General features: G+C 36.9%; 1 protein-coding gene and 1 long non-coding RNA gene across 2 annotated transcripts; one reads left to right on the plus strand and one right to left on the minus strand.

Moving 5' to 3' along the window:
• Positions 1 to 527: 527 nt before the first annotated feature.
• LOC115753407 (truncated transcription factor CAULIFLOWER A-like) lies at positions 528 to 8,782 on the minus strand. Its single transcript, XM_030692008.2, has 8 exons — positions 8,300 to 8,782; positions 6,355 to 6,436; positions 3,202 to 3,266; positions 2,480 to 2,579; positions 2,333 to 2,374; positions 1,785 to 1,826; positions 1,545 to 1,663; positions 528 to 842 (listed from the first exon to the last, which is right to left on the minus strand). The coding sequence occupies exons 1-8, from the start codon at positions 8,482 to 8,484 to the stop codon at positions 728 to 730; spliced, it is 750 nt and encodes a 249-aa protein (XP_030547868.1). The 5' UTR covers positions 8,485 to 8,782; the 3' UTR covers positions 528 to 727.
• LOC125312879 lies at positions 1,972 to 2,434 on the plus strand. Its single transcript, XR_007196941.1, has 2 exons — positions 1,972 to 2,088; positions 2,203 to 2,434. It is a non-coding gene; the product is annotated as an uncharacterized LOC125312879 (long non-coding RNA).
• Positions 8,783 to 12,255: the final 3,473 nt, after the last annotated feature.

Here is a 12,255-nt window from a genome sequence, read left to right on the forward strand (position 1 = left end):
CGGCCTTTGATGCCTTTGGTGCTTGTTACTTTTGATTACTTATGGCGGTGGTCAGGAAGGATTAACATGAATATGCGGGGAGGGTTTGGTCGGGCTGCTTCATGCGAAGGCTTTCTCTGGAAATGGATGCGAATATTAGGCTTTCTCTGGAAATGGTTTACAATGCTTGGCTAAAAACAGTCTTGAGAAGGAACGTCAGGGACAATATAAGTGGTAGGGTTTAAGTATATCTGGGTAAAATGTACAGGTTCAGTAGAGAAATGTGATGTGATTTCGCATGTTGCATTTGAATGGATTACTCTATTTTATCAACACGGGGATCGAAAAACAAGACATGCTAGAATTATCAAGATACAGAACGAGTGTCTGAAATCACTCTTTATCCCTTCCTCCTCTTGCAGGATGCATATAAATCATACTTGCTTATCTCAACTGGGTCCAAATTCGTCTGCGGCTTCTGTGAAACTACTAATCTTTGCGTGAAAGCTATCAAAGTGCAGTGCACATCTCGTGGCGTCGGAGATATAAAGAGGAATTGGATTGGATACCCAATTGCTTTCTTATAATGAAGGAGTGGTTCTGATACTTTACACCGATTATTGAGGGTCATATATAGGAAGCAGCGAGCTAAAACTCGCGCCGTAACATAACCTTGTAGTGAAGTGAAAAAGGCTTTTTGGCTGTAATCAAAAGCTGCTGTCGAGGAGAATGTTGTCGGTCTCTATCTCTATTCGTTGGACCGGCGCATCATCCAAAGCGGCATGAGCGTGTTGGACGGTCGGGCTTGAGAACTTTCCTCTTGTTCCGCTCCTCCAAGTACCTGCCTTGTCTGAAACGTGTTGCTGCATCAATATGGTCAATTAACTTGTGAACGTCGGGGTTTGTCACCATCGGTTCATTTATTGGTTTTCATATAAGATGATGATGTTAAGTTGTCATAACTCATGTCCAGACTCCACACGATTACTAGAACCGATTAAGGAGAATTTATGCACTGAGAGTGGAGAAACCATGTGACCTTGTACTCATCAAGGAACTGCTAATTCGGCTTCCTGTAATCTTAGAAGTGTATAGGGACAAAGCCTAGCCCTAGGGTTTTCTAGAGTGGAGACAAGCATCAGCTATCTCGGATGAAATGGGAATACTTCTAGCTAATCAGGCTAACCAAATAACATGCAACATAAAAGCTAATGTCCACAAAAGGTATGGACTATCGAAGTTTTAGAGCCATCTATCAATTGAATGCCTGCAAACTTAACTTTCCATCTATCGATTGAATGCCTGCAAACATAACTTTCCTCCAAACTACGGAATGGTCTTAATTTCTAGACTATTAACCTGCAGACAATCCATAGATTTCCGCCAAACCCACGGTTTTCTTTATATTCGCGCCACTAGTACGTAGTAAGGCAAGTTCATCAAGAAACACATTTTCACCTTTAAATATTGATATATGAACATTCACTTTTTTCTTTTATGAGATGTTAGAACTGTACCTATGCAAAAATAATGTGTAGAGAGAGAGAGAGAGAGAGAGAGTATACCCAATGGTGAGGGAAGGAAGGGGCACAGTGGGTTGTAGCATGAAGGAGAATGTGGTCGGTGCTAGGGTTTGCTGCTCCCATTGCCCACTCTCTGTCATTATCTTCTCATTTTCTTTGATCTGCTTTTTCCCCAGTATCCCAAAAAGGGAAACGAAAAAGAACGTCACTATCCAATAATTTCTGATTGAAAGTATTAGAAATTTAAGAGGACAATTCAATGAAATTTGAGTGCATAATCACCTTCTTAGAGAGCATGTTGTTCTGCTCTTGCAGGGCTTTCTCCTGTTACATCATACATACAGAAAGGTACACGGTTTATATTACTGCAAATTGGATCCAATTCCTCAGTTTGTCAACTCCTACTGTACGCTATTGTGAAAATGATGTCCTGCACGGACAAACCTATGTATCGACTTTGTCGTGCTCGCCAATATATATGACCCACAGCAACTCAAATTTGCGCATTAACCACAAAAATGATCCAACCTTTTGGTGGAGTAATGTTAGGATTGAAAAAAACCCGATTCAAAACTGGACTTGTAAAGTATAATGCGACAGTTTATAAGTAAGTCTTAGCTGAAATTATTGAGGTGTTCTTGTTAGTTCAATGCAATTACAAGTTTTACCATTTAAAGTAAGTAAGCTGGGATGATAAAAGGTATAACCACACACAGTCCAGGCAATCACCAATCAGCATTCGATCCAAAACGAACCAACAACGACAATGATCTGCCCCTACGCGACCATATGAAATTGCATTCAGACGCTCGCGAAGCCCGAGCTCTTACCTTCTTTTGCAGCTGAGAAATCGACTCGTGCATGAGCTGGTTCTGCATAAGATAAAAGAAAGAAGAAAGAGTCAAAAAGAAGGAAAGGGATTCTCATTTGCATAAGAACTTCAACCAGAAGAAAGACGCAACTTGTAAAGGCCTAACCTTTCTGGTCCTGATGCGCTTAAGAGCTGTATCAAGCTGCTGCTCCAAATACTGCAGCTCTCTTAGACTTAAGGGATCAAGCTCTTCTCCAGTCAAGTTTCTGCACTGATCAAAACCATGTTTAGGTCTTTGTTTCCCGTCATCACTATGCGTAGAAGCTAAATTGCCATCGACCAGTTATGTCAAGCAATATGCAAAATTGAGATTATCTCAGACAAAGGCTGCACCAGGAGCTTGGTCATACGATTCGCGAGGCACGAGTCATGTAGGACTCACAAATCTAATGGCAATCAGGTGTCTGGCACGGCTAGTCAAAGAGTTAATGTGTAGGTTTAGGCTGAACGATTATATCAATCACATCTCGAGAAGCAGTGCGACCCACATGAGATTCTGCTCAAATACATGGTCTGCGTGATATTTTCACGTGAGATAGACACCATGGATGATAACTCGTTCATCCAATAGTCTTTTCGACCGGTCCTGGTGGTACACTCTCTTTCTTAAAACCCAAGTTTCAAAATTGTAGTATCATTTCATCAACCAACTCAAAAATGCTCAATGCTATTCATAAACCGGATGCAAACCTAGTATTCCTCATGATGCTAGATTATTATTTAGGACATGCAAGTTTGCTAGCGACACATATACAACTTGCGTGCTATGTAATATGACTTGCATGAAGCAATAACACTTGTATTTACGTGCCTAACAGAAGACGTTACCTTATGTTCCTCTGCAAGACTTCGATCCTAGCCGCGAGCTTGGGATATTCAAGCGACCAACTTCCCTAAACAGAAAAAAATGAGGATTATCTGAAAAACAGTACAATCAGAGTAATGCTAAGAATACAAGTATTTTGTTTTATGATGAGAAAACCCCCTTTGAATAGAGAAATCTCGAGTTCATGAAATGCTCCACTGACTCATAGATTAGTTAAGAAACGGGCTGCAATTGATCATCGGACCAAATATAAAATCATTCAAAATTTATCATATCGATTCACATACACACACTCACGCAAGGTTGAGGTATGTGGCATGTTCACGCGTGAGCATTAGCGAGCAATTTGCTTTTGATGGTCGTTTTAGTAAATCTCTAATTCTCATGCATATATGTTCTTTATGTGTATCTAGATACTATTATGATTATTATGCCGACATTGTTTATGAGCGAGAGGTTTACTTGTGTAAAGTCTATATATAATTATAAGAAAAAAAAATTAAAACTTATGCAAGAGGCTGAATTTTTCTAAATATGAGGCTTCCCTACTTTAATAAATGAAAAATAAAAATTAAGGAGAAAAATAAATGTTTAAAATGTTATGCTGGGCATATTTTATCGAATACTTAATCCATAGCAAATGTTAGTTTAGTCTCTAATTCTGCATCTCTAATTCCTTTTCATATACTATTTATGTTTATATAGATCCATTTTATTTTGTAATATCTATAAAAATAGATAAAAGCTGAAGGGATTTACGATTCTCATTTTATGCTTTCAAGTTCTTACTAATTCATATTATTTACCGTTCTAATAATGTTGCTTCTAATTGTATTGAAATTCAATAAAGATATACCAACATGATGCCGTTCGGATTCACTTTAAATAATACTCTGTGTAATCTCCAATGGGAAATTTGATCAATGTGAAGATCCATTATGTTATAACCTCTTGCGTATTATTCGTGCACAATTCATGTCGACACCAACATTAAGAATAACATAACAACTATAGTCTTTGACCCGTGTAACGCATGGACATCTTGCTATTGTATTCAGGAAACCGGTCCTTGTATTCTTCGTACTACTTGTAAACCATGTACAGATCAACGAATGATCCAACATTGGGATCTCCAAGAAAGCATCAAAGACAAACATCTTTCCATAAATATAAATTTGGTAATAAAAGCCGTGCATCACTATACACAAACCGAGAACCAAACGGCGCTGAGTCAAACATTGTCGTGGGAGACCAATCTGTCATTCCTACATCGCCTCACCTACGACCAGACACACACGAACCGTTCATAGTTCTCTGTGAAATTGAATTACTAAAGTCATGCACCAACATACATCAACATGGCAAAAATTCCTTTTCGTGGTTTTTTGTTTTCCTTGTAACAATAGTATTTGTCGCTTGCACGCGAGGGAAAGAAAAGATATTAGATTATCACAAATGTATAATTACAAAAAGATATCACAAACGTCGGATAAGAACTCTTGATCTCTTTCTAGTGGGTGGCTATGCATCAACTAACATGTATGCATAATGAGAAGTGACATTATAGTTAGGAAAAAATTGAGATTCAACTAGCGATCATATAATGACGTGCTCGATTTCTGTCCTTTATATGGATGCCACGTCAACATATCTGCCAAAGATAGTTCTAATGGTCATCCACTGTCCATATAGTTCAAGTCATTCTGTACACTATCCATATAATCACAATGCTTTACCACACTTTTAGGTAAATAGGGTTGTAGCAATAACCCTAGCATTGCCTTTTTATACGATGATTGGTCCATTCGGTTCTTCTCGTATAGTGTTAGGCTTTCATTTTCATTTTAACATTTCTATTTAAGTTTGGATTCCTTTATCAACTTGTGTATGTCTCACGATTTTAAATTTGTCGTAATTCTATGCATATTGTGAAAAAAACCGATGAGGGCACCGTGCTTATTCATCGAATTTCACCTTTCTTCTCATTTCAATTCTAGAGTAGGTAAGTAGCTATGAATGGTTCACAATTTTCTAATTTTCTTGTTTGAATTTGTGATTATACAAATGGAAACCGAGGGAACATAGCAAGTTCCAACTAATTTGGGCTTGCTTGTCAGCACTTATCAGGTACTTTTGATTTTTACTCATAACATTTCTTCAATATGTTAAAATGGGAAAAAAATCTTATTTAAGCTTTTCACTTTCAATTTTTCAGTTTTTACTTTTATCAAATCTTTCGACGTATGTCATTGACTGTTTGTTAAAATGCTTGAAACCTTTGAAAATGATCTTATATTAAGAAGTAGACTTACATAACTTTTTTCACAATTTTTTTGGGATTTGAGAAAATATTTTGAATGTTGATGGGAGAGTAGAATAATTATCTTTGACTTTTCAGAGGTCCAAACAAGTAAAAAAGCAAAAGTTAAACGTAGAAGTCATTCGGAATAGACTACTTTTCCTGAAAATGAGATCAGAGGCATTAATGGTTACGTTCAACCCAACGACCCTTCACTTTTCCTTTTGATTTTTCCTTTTTAGGACTGACAAGCTATAATGATTATTGGGGAGTCTACCAACAAAGATTTACATAAGAGACATTAAGTGTGGGTTTAGCTTTAAATTTCAGTTGTACTTAATTAAGATGGTTTGAGATTGAACACTTCAATCTTTCTAAAAGCACACTACGTATATTCATTGCCATAGAATTTTTCTTAAACATTATCAGACAATTGATTTTATTAACTTTACATAAAGGAAATTTTAAACAATTAAAAATATAATTTTTTTAAAAGAAACTTCAGAAAAGCCTCTTCCTTCCCAAAGTAAAATGGCGCACACGCATGAACACACAGACTAAGTCGGACAGCAGTATAATCAGAATTTAAAGTTGAGTAAAATGCAGATTTTACATAATTAATCATCTGAAGATAGATTTTCTTGACTTTCCTCTAAAAGCTTAAACTCAAAGAGACAACGACGTGAAATATTTATTTCGAATCTTCCTACTACTACTCGCTTTCCTAACCCAATGTACAGCGACAACATGCTAACCGAAAAGAATTCAGTAAGGATAAAGCTAAATTCCCAATGTAAAATCTTGGAGAAATATAAATCTGAAACTTTTCTGGCCAATTTTTTGGCACGAAAGTTACCTGCGCTTGATGGGAATCAGTGGCCACTATCTGTCGCTCCGCATATGTGTATCTCTCGTACCTCTCCAAGATGCTTTCCATGCTGCAAGATTCATCAATGGTATTTCGCAAATTGAGAAGCACTGATGATTGTGCCTGAGCTTAAATGATGTCAATCATATTGTAGGTCTTAACAGAGGCCCAATAAGTTCACGTATCACAGGTAATGTGGGGCAAAACAGGCTGCTACTCAGCAATGATCGCATTTTTTTCCACACGAGTGCATACATATGTTCGAAAATTAGCACCTGTATAGACTTCCACATCTGTAGAATATTTTGAAACTACAGTTTTCCTCACATGTGAAGGAAGGATATCAATTCTACATCAGTTGGAAGGAAGAGAAGCGCAGTAACTTCTTCAAGTTATGTTTTTGAAAGCTGAAGATATAGCTACTTTGATATGCAAAAAAAAAAAAAAAATTTACTTTAGGTCAATTTATTAAACTAAACTTATCTCCGTAGTGCAGCTAGATCAGGTGAGGCTGGGGGAGTGATTAGACTCTAGGCTGCGCATGCATGCCTAATGAGAGCATAATCATGTATTTGCCAAGTACTAAAAAAAGAACGATTTTGGAGTTAACACCCAGAAACATTGCCATAGAATTTGTAGTCTTCATCAAACGATTAATCAATTTTCCACAAAAAGGACCTGCTATTTTTTTTTTTTTAAATGTGGAGAAATGCACCTATTTCTGTGTTATTTTTTCTTTTTTCAAGTAATCTCCTTATTTTTAGTCCCTGTTAACATTCAATCTCAAGCAAGAGGCTCGGTATAAATAAAGAAGAAGAAGAAGAAGAAGAAGAAGAATATGGAGATTATCTTTTATTCCCCCAGAAAATAGCAAGAAGTGTTCGTCCATCTTTTGAGGCATTTCGATCAGTCATAGGATGATAGATCTAGAAGAAGATTCTCAATAGATCTCGATGGTTTTTGGATCTTAATTGCCTAGGGAACTGAACTCGCCGAATGAATGAAGCACAGGTTTTGCTAAAAATAGTACTAGGTGTCATTACTCTTAAAAAAAAAAAAATGCGCTTCGACCCACAAAAGAAAAATCGTTGATGAAGCTTCATCCATACAAAAATACATGTGTATGTGTCTATAGGGAAAAGCTTTTCTGGAAACCTTGAAATAAATTCGATTACCGACACCATTCACACCATGCGATTTAGTTTGAGAAATATGATTCGTGAATCCACGAACTTTTTTTTTTTTTTTTCTGGCAAAATGAGGAAGAGGTTTTGCTTGCAAAGCTAATTTTAATCTCGACAGTTTCGTTAACAGAACGACAACATCATGATTATTTTCAAGCCGGATGTGCGCAGCTAAAGAGTCCTTCTGATTAAATAAATTTGAAATGGGTAGGCAACACAAATGGTACTGGCGTCGGACAAGCAAAGTCCCGTGAAAATGGCTGACCACGGATGATTTGACAGCCAAGTAAAATTTGAGTAAGGGCTGCAATTATCCACTTGAGATTGTTTTTTTCAGGGTACCGTTCTTCATATGAAAATCTACTTGGAAGAAGGGGATCGAAGGAAAAAAAAAAGCTTGGTCAAAGCTTGTGACGAAAACCTAAAGAAAACAAACAAAAGATGAACAGCAATACTTCTTCAGAATTTCGGAATCCATGAAAAACTATGAACGACTGTGTTAAATTCCGTCACTAAGTGTATGATGGTATTTTGGCTGGACTATATTCTGCAGACTGCGACGAACCCAATCAAAATGCTGTTTTTCTTTCTCATTTCGTTGCCCCTTTGCGAGCGAAGCGAGGGGAGGGGGGAGGCAAGCGTTTTGTGATATCAAAAGCATTGGCGCGACGCCCCTCCAAAGAGAGAAAAAGCGCAGGAAAAAAAAAAAAATCCCAGAAGAACAAGAGAGAAACGGATCAAGAACAAACCAAGAGTCACTGGAGAACTCGAAGAGCTTCCCTTTGGTGGAGAAGACGATGAGGGCGACGTCGGCGTCGCACAGGACGGAGATCTCGTTGGCTTTCTTGAGCAACCCAGTCCGTCGCTTGGAGAAAGTCACTTGCCTGCTGATATTGTTCTCGATCCTCTTCAGCTGAACCCTCCCTCTCCCCATCTCTCTATCTTTCTTTTCTCGCTACGACCAAACAACAAGAACAACAGCAGCAGAAGAAGAGAAAAAACAAAAAACCAAAAAAGCTGCAATGAAAAATCTCCACAGAGAGAGAGAGAGAGTTATAGGGAGAGAGAGAGCAAGAACTCAAGAAACCCTAAATTCTTTTAGCCCCATGTCATCGAAGAGAGCGAGGGAGAGGGAGAGGGAGGAGGAAGTGTACTGATACCGATAGGCTCTTTTAATTGGTATCTTTCTATTTATGTGCAAGTGGAGTTTCATAAGAACAAAGGGGAGGCCCCTCTTCTTTCGCCTTTACTGATGCGCAAGCTCGTGTTGTAATTTGCAGAAACAGTAGCAGCTTGTTTTGTCTGGGGGGTGGGTAAAAGAAGAAAGAAATCAAAATAGGGTTTTTGGGTGGGTGAGATTCTCAGATTAGGTTTGGGGGTTCCTCTTTGTAGGGCTGACACTGGGGGGTTGCGTTGTCGAGCTGCCATTGGCGGCAGGGAGGGGGCGGCTGTGCAGTCGCTCTGTCCCGTTTTTGGGCCACAGGTTCTTCGGCGAAGTGAAGAAGATCGAATGAAGTCTCCGTACGAGGACGGAAATTGCGTTTGTTAGGAGTTGCACGAAAATCATTCTGATTCCCTTATTCTGTTTTTTGAAATAAAAAAAAGATGAGAATTAAATAATTTTGATTCTAATTCTATTTTCAAAAATTAATTTTAGAGCAAAATCCAAAACAAAAAAAGTTAATTCTCAAAAAAAGAATTACTTTTGAGAATTACAAAACAGAATGAAGGTTCACATCTCTCACTTTCTTCTTTCAGTTCACTCGTCACTTTTCTCTCAACCTAATAAAAATAAAATAAAATAAAAAAATTTCTAAAAAAATTGGAAATTTTTTAAAAAATCACAAAAAATTTAGAAAATCCCTAAAAATATAAGAAGCTTAGATTATACTAATACTAGTTTGACCTCATTTTCATAAATTTGGGTCTAAATTTCTTAGATTTCAATTTTTTGTAAAAAATATCGCAGAAGATGAGGGCATCCAACATGCGGATGATAACATATATACTCGTAGCTGTGTGTCACAAAATGAGACCATCTGCACGTGGAGCTAAAGCCAAACACCTACTTGGATTTAGGATAGAAGCTGCAAAATGATAGTGAAGAACTTGTACTTTGTATCAAGGAGGATAATTTGATTTTTTTTTTTGTCGGTGGATAATTTGGTTATTCGGCTGCTATGTTTGTATGTATTTTGGACAACTCTACATTTAAAGAAAAAAATGAGTTCTTAATATGGAAACTATCCTATGCTTCAATCGAACTTCAATCGTCATGTATTAAAATTTGTGTTTCATTTATGATATGCTAAAAAAAATAATGTATTTTAAATTATTTTAGAATGAATTGGAAATTATTCTTCAATTTAGGATGAAATTTTATAGAGTAACTACATATTTATTTGACTTAAAAAAAAAAAAAAATTAGGAAGAGAAATAGTTTTTCGAAACAGAAATTTTGTTCAATTATCAAACGCGTTTTTATTTCAGAAACAGAAATTTTGGGTAGTTATCAAACGTGTTTTGATTCTCTAAAACTCATCTAGGAACATAATCAGAAAAAATCATTTTAATCAAAATTAGTTTTCTGGAACAAAATGGTTACCATGCGTAACCTTAATGTTGCAAGAGGGGGAGTTTGAAAGGCAAACCACTTATGTGGGGTCATTGGCGCTTTCTTTTTTCCTCCTTGTCTTTTGGTGATAGAGCTCGTTCGGAACTCCGAATTTGGGAAGATCGGCGATGGTGGCGAGTCGATTTCTAAGGCAATCGGATCACGTTCACCGAGGGAGATCTTTAAGATGGAGCCTAGATCTAAACCCATCGACATATTTGTGCTGAATGTATATTTGCTCAAAAGTATGAAACTTGATTGCAGTTTCATGATAAGTTTTAGGATTTTTAATGAATTCATTTTTATATTTTTTACAAGTTATAGACTATAACATGAGGTAATAAGCATTGGATTACATAATAATTACTATCTTAAATGTCGATGGCAATCCAATGCCTCAAAAAATCAAAGGTTCCTTGAGGTGTTAAGTTTTTTATCATCCCAGCATCCATCCGATCTTTTAGTCCCAAAAATCGGATTCTTTACTTGTACTTATCCTTATAGTACATTGATATGTAATAGATCCTCAGTAACTCTATACGAATGTACAAATCTTATGCTCTAAGTATTGAAGTTCACTTGACTATACCGAGCTCGACTAGATGGATATCTATACCAAACCTTTAAGCAATGATCTATACATAAATCAACTTTCGGACCGAAATTCCAAAGCGTATTTAACTTTTAGAAACACTTTTAATATCGCAGATGATATACCGAGTTAATGAATGAGTTATCCTAAAAAAAAAGAAGAAAAATTCCATCAAGAAGAGAAGTTTAAATTTTTTTTTTTCTGAAAGTGCTAGTTATCACGGTTTAAAAAGAAATCTTCTAAGAAAGTGCTGCTAGTTAGTAAATACTAAATAGCGTACTCTCCCTATGGTTCTTATGTTGCCATAATTGAGGTGGTCGTGCAATTCTGGTTACATCAATCAATGCCAGCGGCTGCCTCAAGGATTGACTGAAGTTGTCAAATAGTACTAAAAAGATTCGGCACCTAATAGCGGCCGCTGTTCGCACTAGGGCAATTTAGGGAAATAAAACTGTTCGTCTTTCCTTTGAGTTTTTTTCTTGTTTTCTGTAATAATATAAGGGGTTCGTGTGTGGAGACTCCAAGAACAAGTTAAACTGAGGACTTTCGTTTGTGCGTATGGCACTGTCCAAGAGCAGTTTGCAAAAGAAATAGCTCACTTATTTTTAGGGAGGAGATGAAAAATATGCTCAATATCATTTGATCAAAAAAGTCATAAACCTTTTGCACTTTACCAATTTAGTCATATACCTTTCACATTTTATGAACGTTGACGGTCCTACGTGACATCACTGGTGCTGACGTGAATAATCTTTAATAATATTTTAATATATTTTGAATATTTTTTCCTTTATTTCTTTTTTCTTTCTGTTTTCCTTTTAACTTTTTCTTTCTTCCCTTTTTTTTTTTCCTGTAGCCGTGACCCGACTAGTGTCGGGCGTGGCTCGGGGGGGGGGGGCGGGGCGGCCCTCGCTAAAGGCTGGCGGGTAGAAAGCATCGACACTCTTAGAGGGCCTCCGTGTCGTGTCTGTCACTTTGACACTCTCTGACATGCGATTGACACTTGGTTAACACTCTAGATATGCTAGCAACACGCAAGTTTAGCATCCCGACATGCCATTTTGACACGTACGAGGTCAATTTTAAGCATTTTCACTAAATTATGGGCCAAAATGTAAATTTATCAAAAATATATATTTAAGTCATATACCTAGCCACCCCAAAATTGATATACCCAGTTAACCAAAAAAATAATAATCTTATTGTGAATCCCTAATAGAAGAAGAAGAAATTTACTGCCGATTTTTTTTTTTATATACATGATAATTTATCATGTGAATGTAAAAATATACATTTATTATACAACGTGTCCTAACGTGTTGGAATTCTTTATTTATTAAGAAATGACGTGTTGTATCGTATTGTGTCGCGTGTCGATGTCGGTGCTATTTGTTGACCAAGCTCCTTGTTGTTCAATATATATATATAGCCAACCCTACGAACCGGCGACGGTTTTGCATCTTAAACTAAGATTTCGAATAGTTGTCACAAATGCAAGT

This window comes from Rhodamnia argentea, chromosome 11 (genome assembly GCF_020921035.1).
Source record: "Rhodamnia argentea isolate NSW1041297 chromosome 11, ASM2092103v1, whole genome shotgun sequence".
Lineage (NCBI taxonomy): Eukaryota > Viridiplantae > Streptophyta > Magnoliopsida > Myrtales > Myrtaceae > Rhodamnia > Rhodamnia argentea.